This window comes from Anguilla rostrata, chromosome 7 (assembly GCF_018555375.3).
Source record: "Anguilla rostrata isolate EN2019 chromosome 7, ASM1855537v3, whole genome shotgun sequence".
In the NCBI taxonomy this organism is placed as follows: Eukaryota; Metazoa; Chordata; class Actinopteri; order Anguilliformes; family Anguillidae; genus Anguilla; species Anguilla rostrata.
In genome coordinates this window covers 17,349,329-17,369,718 of record NC_057939.1, presented here as the reverse complement: position 1 = coordinate 17,369,718, position 20,390 = coordinate 17,349,329, and the positions used below count along the sequence as shown (strand labels likewise).

At 44.4% G+C, this 20,390-nt stretch overlaps 1 protein-coding gene across 4 annotated transcripts in view; it reads left to right on the top strand.

The window, feature by feature from the left end:
• The window catches only part of rassf3 (Ras association domain family member 3), a 53,623-nt gene that overhangs the window by 15,845 nt on the left and 17,388 nt on the right, over window positions 1–20,390 (top strand). The window contains exon 1 of one of the 4 annotated variants that reach the window (XM_064343315.1): window positions 11,029–11,767. The exons of the other annotated variants lie outside the window; for them this stretch is intronic. Within the exon in view, the coding sequence (XP_064199385.1) occupies window positions 11,645–11,767 (123 nt within the window). The 5' untranslated portion in view covers window positions 11,029–11,644. Of the gene's footprint in view, window positions 1–11,028; window positions 11,768–20,390 lie in introns of those variants that run through there. 4 annotated transcript variants of the gene reach the window in all.

Genomic DNA, 20,390 nt, shown 5'->3' with positions numbered 1-20,390 from the left:
AAGAGCGAGGGTCAGTCGGCTGACTGTGCTGCACAGAGTGACCCACGTCCCCCCTTTCATACCGAAAGCTGAGCTGTGTCGAAGCCAGCGTACAACCCAGGTCGTGACCAGGGTCGCAAACCCAAGTCACATGACCCATTCACACCAATGGCAAATATGGGTTTTACCTGGGTCTTTGCTTTGGTATGAAAGGGGTGTAACTGAATCCTACACTATCTGTCCTGACTGTGACGGGGTCCTGCATGGTGATGCATATATTGGTAGTAATGTCAGGGAGGGAGGATCTCAGAGAGCATTAATCATTTTAAAAATACCCAATATCTGGGTTCATTTTTCTTTTGAGCATCAGACCAGGACTATTGTTTGTCTTTTTTGCATTTAGTATTTGGCTGTGTTCACATTGTTCCAGGAACAGAGTTGACAGGGGGTAAAGTTAGTCCAAACAGCTGGAGACTGTGGGCTTGCAACCACAAGCTGGCTCCACAATGTGACTGCCCCGGACGGGCAACATGAATACATTTTTATTGAATTGAAAAACAAAAACAAAACAAAAACAAAACTTGGAAGAAAAGAGATGGATTTCGAAGTTTCCAGTTTGTGCAATTTGTGGTTGCCTGAATGTCTCAAATGTCCCCATGTGTCTTTTTGAGGCTACATGGTCAGATGTGTCCTGTAGAAAAGATTCGACAGAATGTGACTGTGAAAGCAACGCCTTCCCCCTCTTTTAAGCATAGGTTTTGTTTGTGATGAGTTCTGTTGGAAAGGGGGGGCAGTCTGGATAATGCGCGCACACATACAGGATTTAGGAGATACCGCCACAGACCGCATGCAGAGAGGAACACAAAGAAACCCTTATGCTAGCTGAACATTAAAGCGCCAAACTGGAGTCTCTCTTCTTAATAAAGCTTTCAAATAACCAAGGACCTTAGGAAGAAATTTACTCCTCAGCACTTTGCTGAAGGAGCGGTTCGCCACTTCAGCTCATAAGGTGAAATTTGATCTGGCGCTATATTTCGCAGCTCCCTGTTATGTGTTATGTGGTGTATTGTTGGTGCTTTGTGCGTGTGCCATGTCTTTAATCTTGCTGCTTTACTCCCCTCCCTTCACACATTGTGAAGCTGGCTGACCTTACGTTGTAATAACATTTAAGTCAGAAATTTATTCAGAGGTTTTTTTTTTCAAGTTAAACCATTACAGCAGGCATTTATTTGAAACAGTCTTACATTTAAATACAGAATACAGTAAAGTAGTGTATGATGTTGGATGTGGATATCTTAGATAATTATCTCCTACCTTTTCAGGTCTGACTTTGCACTTGTTAACAGTGGCTGAGTCGTAGGGGTGATCTTATCATCACCATTGTGTGGCAGTGGCTGCCTGAAAGCTGCTCTGTTTCCTTTACACGCCTCTTTTAGAGGGAGGCAGACAGCACTGAGCTTTGAGCTTGAGGCTCACAGTCGTGTGTAAACGGTATTTGCCAGAGCACATCATTGCCATTAAATGCTGCACCAGCCATTAGTGTGGACTGCAGGGTCTGTCTGTGGGGGCTGCTCTCTCAATGTTAGCTACCATTGTGCCGTCATTTACGTCAGCTCTGTGCTCTGGTCTGAGCACATTAATGGGTTACCACATGTTTCCATTAGTCGCACGTCACCCCGCATACGGGTAGCACTAAAGAAGCCATAGATCTCCAACACTTAACGCACACACACACACACACACACACACACACACACACACACGTCGTAGTTGTAGCTCTGCATTCCAGCTGCCTGTCTTGACAGTTTTACTCAGGGTTGTGTTTGATGCCACACCCCCATGACCTTTTCCTTGGAATCTGGGCTCTCTGTGGGCTGTTAGCATTAATTTCAGCCAGTAAAACCTGAGACATCACAGGTAAATGCCCCTGTAAAATTCTCTGTAATATTCTCTCCAAAGACCTGATTAAAGTAAAATGTTTGCCCCTGTTCGGCTGTGTACAAGGCTGATGGTTCCAGGGTGAATGTTCATATGTACATACCCTGTTTGGTTTAGAAGTCTCTGTAAGGGTCACATGTCTTGGGAATTCCAAGTTGTTGATTGGATTTTTGACAGTTTTTAAAGTTTTCAACACAGCCCCCTGCTTTAGCCATGCAGAATTTTCCGTGTTGTGTGATTTCTGATCACTGTTTTCCATCTCATTGCTCAGTGCTTCATCATACTGGAGTGAGAACCTCAGTCAGTGCTTTTGGAGCAACCTGCAGGCGCCACCAAAAATGTTTGCCATTTACGCTGTGCTGGCAAGGGCACACATCACAACGGCTGTCATTAAACCATTGCTAGATATGGACTTTGGGCCCGAGAGCTGTGTCAGTCACCATTTAGCGAGCTTTAGGTAGAAAGTACAATACTTACACCCATTGCCATACCGGCTTCGTCTCATTGGCTGAGTGGCGGAGAGCGGAGGTCAAAGATCGCAGGGGCACTGCCATTCCCTGGATGTTGGGAAACACAAACACTGAGCTGTGAGTAATGGAGAGGTTTAATGGCAGCTCTGAATATCCGTAGGTCCCTGTAACACATTAACTCAGTTCACTTAGCTGCATGTGGACATTTCTGCTGCTTTACTTGTTTTTTTTCCTCAGGAAGAAATTGCAGCATTTTTGTGGCTTTAGATTGTAATCATGAGTGAGAATGGTTTAGGAGTATGTGTTTGCAAATTACATCGTTTGAACCATGGCTAGTGAGGTGCTCATGACTATTTAATTAGGCTTGCAGTCAGTGCTGCAAGTTAGTTGTTGAGGATATGGTATTGGCACTCTTCCAGAAATCTTTTAAATATTCACAGGAAACATACACATTCCATTGGATCTTGGTACTGGATCTTTTCAGTACCTTTTTTCTGAATCTTTTTAGCATTGAATTTACTCTCAAAATGTTTTTCCATACAATAGGCTTTAGCAGTGGCAAATATTCTACGTGGAATTTTACTTATAATATAATGTGGCTGAACGGTATCACCATAAGCACTGCAAGTCACACCTTTTGAAGCAGAGGCTTTTGTTTAGTGCTAATTGTGTGAATATTAGGATGAACAGTCCCATGTTCCATTCAGAGTACTGGGTGCAAGCACCTTCATGCCTCCACTTTATGTACAAACACACTTTTAAAGCTTCAAATTACAAGTAAGCCTCGACAGATTTAACCCCAGTGCCTTTTTAGAGGGGCATATTTTTCATTGAGCTGAACTGACTGATCTACCTCCTTATCCTAAAGAGCAGTCAGCATGAGTCACTCACATAGTCCCAGATTACAGGCTTCTCATCCCAAAGGCTAATCCCCCACCCCTTCTGTTCTTCGTACCCCCCCAACCCACCCCCCACCATCACCACCACCCCAGCTGGGACAGCCTCTTGTTCATCGGGCATCAGCTGTTATAAGTTCTGCTGTTCTATTCACCCCCCTGCCCCCCTTAAGCGAGAAAAATAGATGAGTGAAAGACAAACTTCTCTCTCATTAAATGTCCTCCCTCACAGTTACAGTGTTCGTGGAACATATTGGTTTTTAAAGATGAGAACACCCGCAAAGAGAAGATGGCTTAGCTATGTCAATCTGTTTTATTCAAACTGTACTTTTTGTTCTTTTTTTGCTGGGTCAGCAACCCTTCAGTGAGAATCTGTGAGATTGTGTGTCTTTAATCAAACAAGGAGCCAACATGCTTCAACAAATCAAACAAAACCCTGAAACTCTGGGAAATTAAAGTTCATGGAGAAAGAGACATCAAATTGTTACTGCAGTTGCTGTTCTCTTAACCTAATCATTTTCATTTTGCTTGAAAATGTACATTTGGATATGTTTATCAAGACATGGACAATGACCAATGCAGTGTTTGTTAACATGTTTAGGGTTGTCCTTGTGTAAAGACATAAATCATTGATGATCCCATCATATCATGGGAAATGAAGAACCCATGTTTGCACTTCATTCCTTTACTGAAATGGCAGCCTATGTTAATTATTAATTCCAGCTGTTTAAAGGTTGGCTGGCTTTTGAGAAGCTCACATGGAGCAAGTACATTCAGCAGAAGCCTGAAACTTGTGTCGTAGACACGCCAGATCTAACACAGTGCTTCTCTATAAATTACAGTATTAGGTTGAATAACAATTTTACTCTGACATCTGTTGTTTCAACTCGTTGAAAGTCAGACCTCTTTCCAGGGATGAGGCTTGAGTTTGTGCAGAAGGACACATCTGTGTTAAGTCTCTAGCACATCAAGCTGATCAGAGGACTGAAAAATTGATTCTTCCTTGTGGGAAAGTTTTAGCATAATTCAGCATTTACAGTGAGATTTTAAGTATTTAAATCTTTTTGTTATGCCAACCTGAAGTCGGTTTCAGTGTTGTCTGAAAGGCCACAAAGTAAGTGCTGTGGTCTCAGTGTAATCAAAGTTGTTTAACTTGACTGTAGAGTAAATGCAATTAAGTTTACTCAGTAAAGCATGGGATGTAAAGCTGCAAATCACATAATGATACGACAAATCATACATGAAGACCAAACACTTTAGAGACAAGTCGAGCACTGTGTTACCTGATAGAGAAGCTCCAAGGGAAGTCTGCCTTATGCCAGGAAAGCCAAATTTATTTTCTCAAATTATAATTTTAGTATGACACAGAGTAAAATTAAATCGTGAAGCCACACTGGGATTGGGTTTTTAAAATAAATGTACTTGAGCAATTCAGACTTTATATTTAAATTTATGGTGTAATCTGCAGTTCCTTAACCATCCTTTAAAAAGATTCCTTCCCAAAGATAGTACTGACCACTCAAAGCAATTGCTGCCAAAGGTGTTATCCACTTGCAGTACTTGGGGGGTTGAATACTTTCAAGCAATCTGTTTTATTTTTTTTTCAGATTTTGATTGAGCATCTTTAATGAATAATGGTGTTTAAAATTGATCATTAGAATTTTAACAAAAGATAGTTATTTACATGAAATTGCTAATATAATTTGTAATCGATCAGTAGTTGATATAGTTATTAGTAGAGGTGGATGCTTTGCCCTCGGTAAGTGGCAGATTCATTCCATGAACTTTCCAAGGGAATGTACATTTTAAAAACTGTGAGACTGCTCAAATGGTTAACCGGACCATTAGCATTCATATGAAACAGTGTCTGTCCTTTAGCTGTGGTGAAGCATTGTGCTGAAACAAATATTCGATTTGTGGTCTGCTTCACATTTGGTCTTTGCTTGAACTCGTGTGCTGAAGGTTTTGAACAAAGATGCTTTTTAATACTGAGCTAAAAAAGCCTTCTTAGCTCTTCTCTGTTTTTTCCTCCAGATTTAACATGAACCCAAACACAGAGGAGCGGTAGGGTGTGTTCAGCCAGACTATATCCAGGTTAGGTCTGCCAACACTAACAGTACGTTCATGTCACTTATCTGCAGTCAGCTTCAAATTAACAGAGTGAGAGATGGATCTGGTGGAGAAGCCATGTTTACAAAGGGCAGGTTAAATCTCGGCTGAACTGAGCGATCTTTATGTTTATTTTAAGATAGTGAATCGAGCAATCTTGGCCATTTGTTCCCACTTGACTGTGAGGTCAGAGTAGCTCTGCAGGCTGTACTGGTTCTGGGTCTCATACGCTCCGTTTGTTAGGCAGAAGGTCATTTGGGATGGGTTCAAAACAAGGTTCTGGAACATAGAAGGCATTCCAGAACTGAGTATGCTCTCTGACACACTGAATCCACCTCCTTACAAGAGGCAGCATCCCGTCCCACTTCCTGCCATCCCAAACCCACAGCACACCCACCTTGTGTACTAATTCAAGCGATGAGAGTTTTTGATTTTTAAATAGTTTTCTATTTCTTAGAGCTTGTTATGGATGCAATCTGCATATATTCAGAATTAGTATTTTGGCTCTTGGTTAGCATATTCAACATGCACTAGCACTTGTTAGATTCTTATAGATGTTGCTTCTGCAATTGCTTGTCTGGGAATGTTGTTAGGCAGGTCTGACATACATTAATCAGGTAAATGCACTCCTACATGGTAAGTCGCTCTGGATATATGAATGTAATGTTTTGTCTCCATATCTGTCAGAAGGGATAACATCAGGGGGAAAGACTGATTTTTATCCAGGCATCAAAGAAGATGCACAACCCTGTAGACTTTGTGTGTTTGTGTTTATGTTTGGTGATGTCTTTACAATTTTGTCTGACTGACAAATCTTATTTTGGCTTACATAGACTGACTGAGATAAACCCATAAATGGAATTTATTCATTATTCATAGCATGAAGGGGAAAAAACCCATAGCTTTACAGTGTTATGTGTGCTTTGAAAAAATGATCTGGGGAGATAAGACAGGAACCATCTGCTTAGAAAATGAATGGGTGTTGACTGGAATCTGTTTTGGCCACACTGTAAAAGAAAAAACATTTCATCAGTAACAAGCAATTACAATTTCAATACATTTATTCCTCTCATTTGAGTAAGTTCATTAGAAACCCAATGGTGTGTGGTGTGTGTGTATGTGTGTGTGTGTGTATTATAGTGACTGACACACACACAGGTGTATGCACATGCACACACACGCATTGGCATTTAGTGTGTGTGTGGTGTGTATGCCTTTAGGAATATCCTGGCATCTAGTTCCTGGAGGCACACTACAATACTGAAAGAGTTAATATTTCAGAAATGAACACAGATAATGTGATTTATCACTATATTATTACAAAACATTCCATCCTGATTCCATGACTCAGTACATCTTGAGTGTTGAAGGCCTGTGATTTACAGTACCTTGGGGGCGATGGAAACACTGTGCTTCTGAAATGATGAAATACAGAAAGAATGACACATCCTGAATAAAGAGTGTATTACACAGAAAAATCAGGCTGGAGGGTATAGCCTGTCCACACAGCCTACTCATGGCAGACAATGTTCCCGCTTCCATTGCATGTACTACCTGTCTGTTCTCTTTTCAGCTATAGGAACAGAACGCTATAATAGATCCACAAGGTCTTCAAAAAAAGTAGTATTCACAAGGAACCTATACTGTTCCCCAAAACGTAACTTCATCCACATTCCTGTACAGGTAAAGCAGTTGTGTTCTGTGCAGTGCAGTGCTGAGTGCTATGTTAGACAGAGTAGCTGCTTGGCCATTGCGCTTGAAGTTTCATGATCTTTTTCCCCCAGTTTCACTATTGAGATTAAATCATGTTCAAAGTGTCTGCAGGGCCAGGAACAGGTTTAACTTTTCAAACATCAAGGGTGGGGCTGAAAGTCTTTTGTACTTAGCTGATGGGATTAGCTGATACAAAGACCCCATACGCTCAAGAGAAACACGCTCCACGTTCCTCCCAATATGTCACCATACACAGCTGAAGAATGTCGCTCAGGACCCGCCCACTATTTGTGACACCTCACCCCCCATCCAGACAACAGGCCATTGTCAGCTGTGAAATTTAGAAACATGTCACTGCCTCAGCCAGGAATGGGCGTTCGCAGAGATTTCCACAGACTGAATCTTTGTCACGTAGGCTATAGGTGACCGGTTTTTGGGAAAAGTTCCCCACACCTTGGTGTGATTGCTTTCTTCTCACACTCGCGGAAGGTCCTTCAGAAGAGAAATACAGGGCTTTTCCGTTGCTTCTAGCCAGATGGACCAGAAATGACTTATCATGTCTTTGTAGCTCTTCTTCACTGCAGGAGCATTTCAGATTTGTTGCTTTAGACTTCAGCAGGGCTCAATGTTTGTGTCTCGGTGCTGTGGCCATTTTTCACACTTTCTCTCTGCTCTTTGGATCAGTGTCTTAGATGTACATATTGGTAATGATTAGGGTCATACATCTCTGCCAATGTTTGTAGGAACAAACATCAGTTGTGAAGTCATCACTGTCCACGCCACAAAGGGTAGCACGTTTCCATGTACCTATGTTGCCACTTGACCGACCCCCCCCCCCCCCCACCCCAAAAAAACCCCCAGCTAAATTAGACAAGAAAATAGTGCCAAAATCTCATCACAGTATTCTGACATATTTAGAAGGGTGAACCTGTTTTGTTAAGGGGAGATGACATTTCAACTGGAATGTGTTTGGCAGGAAGCTGAATACATGCAAGATAGATAACAACTGGCAACCCTATAGGTGCACCCTTAAGGCTGGAATGACATTCTAGCTGTGCCACTGCAGTTGGTGGCCAGCAGCCCAGCAGGGTGAGGCAGGGCTCTGTAGCATTACTTGGGAAAAGAGGGTTTCATTTGGCAGGATACTCCCCACATCATCAAACAAGGACAACCCATCTGGTTGACCACGCACCTGTGATCTGGCTGCATAGGCTGTGAGAGTAGTACTGTCCACTGGTCCAAGCGCTCTGCAGCTTTGCAGGTGGACTGCAGAGCGAAAGGAGCAGCATCTGGCTTCAATGGATTCAGAGGAAGTGGGTGCCTGTCTGGGCTCTCCTGAAATGATGGAGGATGCTGCAGCACTTGGACTATCTATACTGGTGTTCCATATTGTGAGACAACGAAAAAATCTTTAAAAAAAAAAGAGAAATAAACATCTGTGCTGTAGAAGAGCTTAAATTAACACCGGTACACTGGACACTTGTCGGGTTGTGATTATTTTGGAATCTACTCTTGCAAATCTCTGGTTTTTAAGGTTTGGCTGGCCTGGCTTGCTGGCAGACTATATTTAGGGCTGCTCTGTGCACTCTCTTTAAACAGAGCGCTGTCCTTCCACAAACCCCCGGAAAGCCTGCTGTTTTGAGGTGTGGTCTGCTGTCTCCCTGATTCACAGCAGATGTTCCACACATTTCACCCTATAGCCAGATATAGTCATCAACAGGTTCGCTTACTGCTGGCTGGGTTCAAGCACAAAAGCAATTGAACTTTTCCTGAGGTGGAAAAAATACAAAACACAAGGGTAGTTCAATGGGAATATAATTAAAAGAGCCTCAAGGCAAAATTATTTATTGATGGTCTATCTATTCTCAAAGCTTTTGATAAACACACATTTGAAGAGTTGCAAGAAGCAGTTTTATTTTTCTTAATTCAAGCCAACCTCATTAAGCAAGAATTAAAATCCTGAGAGTTCTGATGTATATCATGCTATTGTAAAGCCTAATGTGCTTTCTTCCGATCAAATAATAGTGCTGTTACAACAAAAAATATCCATATAATTTCCCATTATTCTTTCTGTACAAAGAAAAATACCTGGCTATGTGGTTTGATGTAGCAGAAACTTTGTGCTGTGCTGGTTTCAGCACCACTGTGACAACACAGGAAACTGTTGGCTTGACATTGTGTGCCAAGTGGTTTGTATGTAATGCAGAACAACAGAAGCAATGGCCAATGGGGTAAATTATAATGTCAGAGCCTGAGAGTTGGACACCAGTGTGCTCGCAAAAAAAAGGTCTCCGGCAAACAGAAAGCCGCTTAGCAAGAGCTAGACTTGTAATTTGGGTCCAGTTGGTGGGTTCAAATCTGGCATCTTCTAGGCCATTATTGTACACAAGGAAACTTGTCCTCTTGTGGCCTCTCAATTGAGCTGACGACTGGTTAGCTTTGTCTGAAACTGTGCTTGTGCACCTGAAATGTGAGAAGGTTGTAAAACTGGTGCTGTGTTCTCACAGTTAATTTTTTCAGAGCAGACAGTCTCTCCTGGTCATGGGTTTCTGTCCAGGCATGTTGAAAAGTCTGGTTACCTTAAAAGACGATGGCTTGCAGAAGTGCAAATTGGAGGCTTTGCATAGCAGTGCTTAAATGCATGCCTTAACGTTTACCCCAATTGTAAAACACCATAGAAGCTGAGGCTGCGGGTATACAACAGGGACTTTTTTTTGCTGAAATATGAGTTTGTAGCCCAATATATGCAAGCTACTACAATAAGCTCAATTGTGGCAACTCCCTTACTGATTATTGTCATTGGTCTAGGAATTTAGTATACATTTTGTATTTTATTTTATTTGCATTCAAACATCAAGACTTTACAATACAGACACCCATAGTACAACCAGAATAACCGCTTTAGTCTTTTTTCATGCTTATTCATATTCACAAGTATATTACATATGACTAAATTTATTCAAATGTCCTGAAACAAAAAGTAGAAATAGCAACCTGCTGACATTTTGTTATAAAGAGGGTCAAAGTTCACATTTGCTATTTAATAACATCATTTGTTTAGAATGGGAATTGATTGCAAAAGATAGGCAAATGAATTTGGTTAGTCTTATTTCTCAGTTGTGAGACTGCTGTAATTTATTACAGGAGACAGAAGTGTTTGAACTATTCTGAGGTAAACCTGCATAGAGCTTTCTACTTCTAATGTTAAGCTTCTCTCGCTCTCCCTCGAACACACCAAGCTACAGTGGCAAATTGTAAACAGACTGGTTTCATTTTTTTTTTTAACAGTTCTGTTACACCCTTTTGAATGGGTGGATTTTTTTTTCTTTCACCTGCTTTTAAGCCCTTTTGGCTTCCTTATTTTTTTTTTTAGTTTAGTTGGTGCTGTCTTCAGGTTTTTGGAAAAGCATGCTCCAAAAGAAGAAAGTCGGCAAGTTGGCTTTAGTGTGTTGCATGTTTATTGAGGTAAGTGAAAAGACCACCTACCGAGCTGGCGCTGAGAAATGCATTTTACTGAAAGAAACACTACTTAGCCAAATAAATAGAACTGCTCTACAATGAACTGAGAATGAAATGTAAGTTGTGGACGGAAATCACAATTACTTATCTTCACGTGAAACTTCTTGCTAAAACAACAGATCGAGCATTCAGGATTCAGTTTTACAATTCTAATGAAACTAATCTGGGTCATTCCCTTTATTGTAACAACATTGCACAATAGTCTACGTTTATCTTTCGAAATACACAGACGGAAGAATCGTTTTGTATTAATATCTGGCATATGAAGTTATGTTACCCTCGCCTTTCTCCATTTGAACTAATATTACCTGCCGGTCTGTTTGATTTAGAAAGACACTTATCACCTTTCCCACCATCGCATCTTCACCTTTTTGACCAGGAAGCTCGATCTGAGGAGCGATTGGCCATAACAAAGATGACTTCATCCTGCCTGTGGGTGTGTTCACTGGGCGCTGGGCAGTAGGCTTGAACGCGACACAAGTATCTAGAGCAGAGGAGTTTGACTTTACTTAGCGTCAGTGCTTTGTAGGTTCGTGGTGAAGCCGGTTAGCTAATGTACTTTTGTACTGTGATATAAGGGAGTTGGAGTCGCGTAAGTGTTTGGACTTGACCGGTAATTGGATGCGTTTTTATTCTGACTACTTAAATATGAGATTTAGCATTAGAGCGAAAATTCTGTCCCACCAGTAGTTGCCGGGAAGTAAAGCAGTGACCTTTGACTGATAGAAGATGGTGATTGAACACACACGGCTTTATCAAAACATTTCCGAAACTGTAGGTGGTACAGCATCAAAAGTAATATCTAGGCGTTAGACTAACTCCGTTTGCTAGTCTACAGTCGTTGTGTGTTCAGCGAGATTGAGCTCTTCGCTGGCAATTGACTCGCTAGCTGAGTTGGCTAGCTATCGCACATGTCCTAGCAAACTTTTTGGATCTCGTACAACTTTCCCCTTGCTGACTTTTCATGTGACAACGCCCGGACTTAACTGAAGAAGAAAATAGGTTTTTTTTTATCTTCAAATGACGTGGACAAGCACCATGAGTAGTGGTTATAGTAGTTTAGAAGAAGACTCTGAAGAATTTTTTTTCACGGCCAGAACTTCATTTTTTAAGAAGCCCTCAGGGAAACCGACAAACTGCAAGGTAAACGTGTTCTGATATTGCATCCGCTTTAGCTGGCTGTGTACTTTCGGCATTTTATACATTGTTTATTTCTTTCTTTCCAATCGCTAGCAAATAATCTAAAAATGTCAGTCGCTTATGTTAGCTTGCTAATGTGCAAATTGCCTTGCTATGTCAGTTAACGATAGCTAGCTATCTAACGTTATATTAAAATTACAGACTTCAGGTTGGTTTATATAGACAGGTCGCTAAATAGTTGGCTTGGTAGCGAATTAAGGTGAGTAAACAGACACAAAACGGATCATATTTGCATTCACCTGTCAGTGCAATACCTGAAGTGTATACCTTTCATTTATTTAACGTTGTCTTGCTATATGGTCTAATGCTAAGTTACACTCCCAACTGCAAACATGCGTCCACACACCATCGCTTTCTAGTTAGCACTAGATAACCTAGTCCACCTCAGAAAATATTTTGATTGATTTTGAACAGTATATTGCAATGGTTTGTTGCGGGTTTAATGTTGCTAAAACTTTGTCTAATTAAGGAAGTCACAAGCCATTTAGCTGACTGACCGAACAAATTATTATATTAACTGCGTGAGCTACGGATAAACGCCCATTATGTAGACTAACGAGTTTTCTGTTCTTAACCACGAAGCCAACGCTAGTTTTTAGATATATAATGTATATAATGTTTGTCTGCATCTTTGGAATTCTCGATAAACATGGCCTTTTTACTGAGAGTTAATTGTGTATCGCTGTCCATTTGTTTTTCTTTTGGAATATCAAAGTCTTTAGTCAACTGGTCGCTTGCTACACGTGCACGCTTACTTAGCCAGCTAACCGTTGTGAAAAAAATCACCTGGCTTTATTGCATATCACGGGGCATTTGAGGCATCGTGTTAACTTAAAATGTCTGTCATGTAAACGTTGCAAATTATCTCCAACCCATCATGCAGATCCAATTATTAGAAATCCTGCATGTTGTTGTGTTTTATTTACGTTTTGTCCAGTTGGAGTGTTGGCTAGCAAGCTAGCTACCTAAATGCATCAGGTGCAGGTAATGCTGACACGTTACCTTGCTAAACGCTTTTATCGCTATTCAGAAAGTCACGGGATATTGCTATAACGTTAATTCCATCTATGCCAAAGAGTTGGAACACTAAGTAGGTCATCTGAAGTTCAGTGCTTTTCAAAATCAAAATCGCGAGGTGGGAGGTGTGTAATGTACACAGCATTTTTGAAATGTTTGACTTTAGCCCTCCCTTATAAAGAGAACTCACGTTAGATAAAACAGCTCATTAAAAGTCTTAAGTGAGGTGCCTGCAGCAATTGGCGGGGGGGCTAACCTGGCTAAACTGAAATTTTCACTGTCTAGCCCGTACAGTAATATGTTCCACGCGCTGCAAGCCACACAGTGGAGGTTCTGGAGGCATTTGTGCTGAATAGGCATTCATGGTTTCGCCCCCACACTTTTTGCTTCCAACCATTTGAATGGGTCTTATTGTTGAACGAAAAGTCAGTATATGCATGCAGTTCCTTTTGCAGAATAGGATGAGCTCAGTTCAGATCCCCAAGTGGATGGGGATTGTTGCCTGAAGATGGCATAAAAAAATAAATAAGAAAATTCCAGGAACCCTTGGTTAAATGTATACCACATTTATCTGATGCAATTAACCACTTCCACTTGAGTTAAGGCATGTGAACAATGGTAAATTTACAAATCTCCAGACGGAGGAAACTTTCATCCATTAATTTACTTATACATATTTATGTACCTTAGGGGCACACAGTGTATTTTCATAAATATTGTTGTTTCTTCGTACATGCATCCATTGTCCCAGGTCAGTGGGCCTTAGGATAAGGCCCTGTTTTCGCAGGGAACTGTGTGGCTGACTTGGTCGAAGCTTCATGTTGATTCACGGCAGCCCATTTCCTGTGGCCCTGCGCAGAATTGCGTTGTTCAGGAAGTCAACTGGTTGACTCGCTCTAACAGGGGAGGGATTTCTTTTGTTCTTGCTACACAATTTCACTTCCTTTAAGTATGAAGGGAAAAGGGGAAATCTGTGTGCATGCCAGTTGGTGGACTTCCAGTTTGCTGTGCTCCTTCACTTGCGTCGATGCATGGATTGTGTGCTGGAGATTGTGAGGGCTGACCGCACTGACCTCCAGGAGAGCTGTGTGGCGAAGCCCTTTGGAGTTCTCTGCAGGCTGGCTGGAATGTGGAAATGTTTAATCCAAAGCACAACACTCTCAACGCCATTTGGAGTAACGTGCTAGCGCTTTATACTGCGTGACAGGGGAATGGAAACCGTGCTGAGCACGGCCTTGAGGGGTCTGCATTACCATCAATCCTTGCTGTGTGAAACGGCGCTTTTTTGTGTGTCAGTGATGTGCTTCGGATGGAATTGGGGAAGAGGGAAGGAGGCCAGGAAATGGAGTCTCTTGCACAAACATGGCCGCGCAGCCTCCCGGAGTCAGCGGGGCAGCAGCGCTTCCCATTTAAACGAGCGAAAGTGCGGCCTTCCTCTGGCCTGTGTGCCGCATTCTCCTGCACAGGCGGGCCCAGGGCTACCGCGCTGGCCGGGAGGCAGTTGACGGCACTGTCGGCGTCGCTTGGTAAACGCACTTCCTGCTCCGCCGGGGAGAGCTCCTTGTTTCTGCCTGCCTGAAAAGTGCGGGAAAGCATTATGATGTATTAAAGATATTGGCCATGTCAGTCTCCCTGCAGATTGGAAGCCTATGTCCCACAGTAAATCAAAACCCAGCTTATTACGAAACTAGTGCCAATGTGTCTCTCCCTCTGGCAGTAGCCCGTCTGCACAGCAGGCGCTGGTGTTGCCTGTATGGCTTGATTGACAGATGGGGGCAGTGTTCTGGTTTGGACCCGGACCCCAGCTGTTCCCTTCTGCAGAGTCACACTGTGAGTGGGGGCAGGTTGTTCTGCAGTGCCAGAACTTTAGCATTAGCCACATATGTTCTGCTCCAGCGGGGGATCTTCACCACACCGGGCTTAAAAGAAAGGCCTGTTGCGTTCGCTTCCGTTTGAATTTTGTGGTGGTGTCTTGTGCAGGCCTCCCCGTCGCTGTGCGATATTGTGAAACGTTTTTTAAAGCGGTATTTACCTCGCTCAGAATAGGTTCTCTTTAGTGGCACCCCAGATGAAGCCGCTCATGGACCTGCCCTGCACGACCGCGGTACCAGAATGCAATGTGACCGTGGCGGAAATGTAAATAGACCGTGGCAGGCCAGTGACCTCTTTGGGACGCTGGTCATCTGGCCATGCTTGCAGTAAGGCAGGGGAATGTGTTTTCTGTGCTCACGGCAGTGGCAGTCTGAGTTTGCCAGCAGCAGGACAGGGTCCGTTCTCCTTTAAACTCCACAGGGCAACTACACAGACCATTTTACCCCCCTTCCACCCAAAAACTTGTTTCTATCCCATTACAATACAGTTTCTTAATAGTTTTCAGTTTTGTGTCTTTTTTTTGTGTCTTTGTTTTCAGTCCAAGCCCTGGATTGCTAGGATCTGGGCCCTCGGTGCAGTGACTTGTAAATAGTAATAAGAAACTTATTATAGACTTGGCCGCGATTGGAGGCAACCATTTATTTAGAGCAAGCCTGTACTTTCCGCCTGCGGCATTGTGGATGTTCTCCTCGGGCGTATTGTGGTTTCTCTCAAAGCCGACTGACCCAGTTCCACCGGATTGTCTGCCTAACCGACCTGCCGGTGTCCGCGATGCTAAGGCTCTGAAAAAAAAACACGGCAGGGTTCAGTCCGTCTCAGGGGACACCCGTAGCGCTGAAATCCTTTTCTGAGCCTCCAGGAGCCTCCGCAGGTTAATGGCCGCCACGCAGAGCGGAGAGCCAGCCAGCGCAGGACTCTGACATCCGGCGGGCTGTTTGGTTTGACCCCCGTCCCTCGGGTTTTACCGTAGGTGTGTCCTGGCGACCTCGCTCTCAGAGGAGGTCTGGCGGGCCACGCTCAGACACGGCCACCCATAATGCACTGTGCCATGCGGCGGGACCCTTGGAACCTCCTCAGCACAGAGTTTACATTAAAACTACCCAGGGTTCTCCCCAGTGCTCCTCTATTGAGTCAGGAGAGCGCCATCGAGGCCGGAGGTGTTGGCTTCTTGCTTGGAGACGCTGTTATTCGGGGGCTCACAGGAGATGTTTGTCGCATACCTTGGATAGCTTTCAAGAGAAGTGAGCACAGAGACACAGTGTGAGAGCACTTAAGTCTGGAGGTGATTGAATTCAGCCACACCTACTGCTAAGTGCAGCCTAATGTTTGGCGCTTAAAAAGTTAGCGTGCCCTGCCTGAAGGCCAGTGTGTAAACAAATTCCATAGAAGGCGTTTGGGGTTAAAATACAGACAAATGTGTAAATCTCTTGCAAAGCATTTACACAAATTACCCAAAAGAATAGCGAGGGGGAATTGCCTTGTTTAAAATGAATGGTGCCAGGGAGATTGGACTGAGCAGTAATGTTGCTGTGGGATCTTTGAAGTTTTAATTGGGTGTAATTTTGTGGTTCCCAGTGTGCTTTTTTAGTAATTGGACTGTTTAACTGAGGGAACCAAAGCATGAAAGCTGGGAAGAGTGAAGCTCATAGAAAGGCTGGGGGGTGGAGTGTTTGTGGCTAATCTCTGAAGCTTTTATGTTTACATGCACAACATTCGGGAATGATTCTGAGATTCATGAGGAGTGTGTGTGTTTGTGTGCGTTGCAATATGAGCTTGTTTCCTTCCTTCCCTCTAAATGCAGTAGTGCATTATAAGCCCCACAGAGTGTCTATTGTTGCTTTTGTGTTTTCACAATTAAAGTAAATTGACTGACGCCTAATGCGTGGTTGGAGGCGTGTTTGTATTGTAAACTGTTCATTCATCACCTCAGTGGTAGGCAAGGAACAGTCACTGCGTAAAAACATTACACAGCTTTGCAAACAATGGTCTCCCTAATAATGCAACTATTGAATTTTATTATTTGAAAAGCCTTCGGCCAATTTTTATTTTTCAGTAGTTCTAGCATCCGTGGACGTTCTGTCACTGTTTCGGAAAAACGGCCCGTAATGGCCATTTTGTGCAAAAAAGTAAATGGTTTTAAAAAAGCGGAACGGAAGCAGGTGTTCCAGAGGGGAGAGGGGAGTTTGATTGTTCCCGCGGCCGGGCCCGGCGGTGGCTCTGTGCCGATCTTCCTGGAGCGCTGGGAAAGCAGATAAGGTGATTACCTGCCGCGGGGGCGTCTGCGTCACGGAGCAGATGAGCTGTTTGTTCTGCTCGGCGTCTGCACCCTCGCCGCGTCCCAGAAAGCGCGCGGGCCGTCGGTCCAGAGCCGCTGACTGTTCTTCCGGCACGGCCCGTCAGCCGCCCCGCCCGCCTGTGTGTCTGTACACCGCGCACCGATCCGGCGTGGGAGGAGGGGCCAGGCGGAGGACACATCCACTACTGTCCAGCGATGGTGGAGGGCCCTCGGCTTGGTGTTTATATAAATCCCCACCGTCAGTTGAGGGTGGGATGAAATACAGGGATTTGGCCTATAGCTGCGTCTTCACTGTACTATGGGAGGTACCTCCAGTGAAGAGCGTGAGCAGATGTATCCAGAGCAGGATATGTCAAGTAGCATTACATAAAAAAATCAGTCCATCTGAGCTTCATTAAAAAACTTACACTGCAATAAGCAGACTTGCAGTGGCTATTCTGATGGGAAAGTAATAATACAAGGTAATACAAGCGTGTGTGATCCTGGAAAGCAAGGCGCAAGGAGACTAGTGGCCCAAGGCGTTGTGCTCTCACCGCATTTTGGGAAACGGCCCCTATTTTCTGCTGTGCTTGGGTGGGTTGGGTTACAGCGAAACCGTATTTACTGGAAGTATTGAAAACGTGGTGCTTAAAGCGTTCCCCAGATCTGGGACGGGGACCTGGAAGGAGAGAGGCCGGCCGGTCCCCATGTGAACAGCCCCAGCGGGGATCCGTCATTACAGACCGGAATCTGGCCTGGGCTGTTTTGACGCTGTTAACGGTTAAAACTTCGGCGCGGACGGTCACGGGACACCGGCGGCCCTGCCCCTCCCACACCTCCGTCGCGGTCGCGGTCGGGTCACGCTGGCTGCTGCGGTCCCGGTTAACGACGCGTGGCCCCGCGGTGACCGCCTGATTCATATGGTTACTGTTAAACACAACAACCCCCCCCCCACCCACCCCCCCGCGCCAGATTACAGCGATTAGGGACCGGAGCGCAACCTGGACGCCTCACGTGGGGCTTTGATGTGTGTGAGGGGGAGGGGATGAGAGGAGGCAGGGAGAGTTTGGGCAGATGAAAGCAGCCGGACTGCAAGCGCTGCAGACAGCGGGCTGCCTCACAGAGAGCGGGAGCCTGTGATGTGTGCAGAGCTCGCACACGAGCGCACAAATATACAGCCCCTGCACACCTGCGTGTGCTTGTCTGGTGCGTGTGCAGGAGCTGTATACTTGCTGGGTCCTGCACACACACAGCTCACATACCGGGAGGTAAAGAGTCTGAGCACGTGCAGCGTGGGGTGGGAGAGGGATGCTTAACGCTCACTCACACTGCTGTAGGAAAGTGCGTTTGACAGGCTGCGGTTTGCTGAGCGCCGTCTGAACCCACAGGCTCGCTGGCTGTGATGAGTGGGAGATCTTGCGCAAACAGGAAAGGGTCTTTGACTCTGAAGTCTTCATCGAGCCCCATCGCTTCCTGCTTTTCAGCAGATGGAGCCGAGCTTCAGCAGCCTCTGCGTTCCTCGGCCTGCAGCACAATGGTGAGAGAGCTGTGACCGCAGGCCGCTAATGTCGCTCTGCACTCCTCGCTCGGACTGTCAGTCTCCATTGTGGGGAGGATTCAAAAGGAAAGAGAGAAATCGAGTAAGTCTTGGTGTTAGTCGGCCCTGGGGCTAGTGTAAGGAGCGAAAATGTTGGCTGTTTCTTCCCTGTGTTCAGAGTCCCTCAGGGATATGCTGCATGTTATCCCACACTTGTCCTTTCCTCGGTTGCTATTGGGATAAATGGGGCTGGCCCTAACCTGGGGCAAAGACACACACAGACAGGCACACACACCTGAGGAGTGAGGACAGCTGTGTGGACAGGGCCCAGGAACACAATGGTGCTGCCCCGCGAGGAGGCGGGGTCAAGTTTCCACACCTGGGACGGGACAGGACAGGATGGGACCCATCCCTCACCCCCCCCCCCCCTCCGGAGGCCCTTTGCAGTGACTTCACCGGTGAATCATACAGATGACGGTTTGAAGTCCCGTCCGATGTAGAACAAAGGCATGTAGGCTAGTCATGTACCGTACAGGGTAGTAGTCATGAATATGTGACAGGGTTGAGTTACGCCAATTTTCTACTCATTTTTTTTTCATCTTTTATATTGGATAGTATTACATTTCACACTGACGCCCAAAGAAAGACTAAAAGAATTAATTTAATCTCGTCGGAATCAATTTGCTTTGCAAATCTGCGAATGAAAATTACAATTGCAAATTAAGATCGCTACATCAAAAAATGATATGCATGTAATTTTTTATATTTAAACGGACTCAAATTTGCCTGCGGCACCTCTTCTCCAACCAGTTCTGAGCAGGCGTAGCTTCAGACGGAACAGTCGTTGCGCTGAATGTTTTTGGTACGCGCCCTTTGATGTTCCGGCCGGGTGTGTTTTGATTACACTGAGAGGCGAAAGGCCGTTCTCCGAGTTAATTATTGTCATGGGCACAGATGACAGGAGTGAGCTCATCCTGTTAATTATGAACTGAGTTTGTCTTCTTAGTTCATCTATATCGTTCTGTGTCCGTCCAGCTGCGGATAAACAGTGAAGGATTTAACCTTTAAAGGGTTTAGGGCTGTTAGGGGCCTATATTTACTCTACCTCTCACGCTCGCAAGAAAATATATCGTAGGCATGCTTATGTGTCTGTCTGTATATTCATAACCACTGCGCTAGAGAACTTTGGCTTGTGTACTTCAAGGAAGAAACTTCCTGATTGGCAGTTATGTTTTTCTGTTTTTCTCCATTTATTTCATTAATCTACTTGCTAAGCTAAAGCAAGCCTGTTGGACTAGCACATTGCACCAAGCTTTGCTGAAAGTATGAGCAGGGTACTGCACAGGAAAGTACACAGGGAGTCCCAGCCCTGCAGTTATTCAGTTTTAAAGGACCAGTCACAGTCGAACAGGCCATTTCACAGTCCTACTGTAACAGTAACTCTCACAGTATCTCAAGTCCATAGGTGGACATTTTCTTCAGCAAATATGTATTACAGAGTGAATTGTTAATTATTTTTCTGTACTTAAGTGAAACCAAAGGCAAGACTTTTGTTTGCTGATGAACCTTGACACTTGTGGGCTGGATTTTTATGGTGTGCTTTTCGCTTTATGGTGGAATCTCTGAGCTGTTATCAGCAGAGTAATTCTCACTGGAACACCCAGAACACTGCTAATCATACCAAAACAGCTGGGGTGGTTTCCAGGGCAACATGCATCTGAATCTGTGCTCGGGCTTGTAGTTCAGTGGGTCCAGCTGATTTGTGGTGGGTGGCGGTGCGGGGGAGTGGGGTTCAGTGAGAGGGGGTTTCCAAGTTTCAGAAAAAGTACAGCTGGATTCCTTCATAGGCTGTGCAGGTCCACACA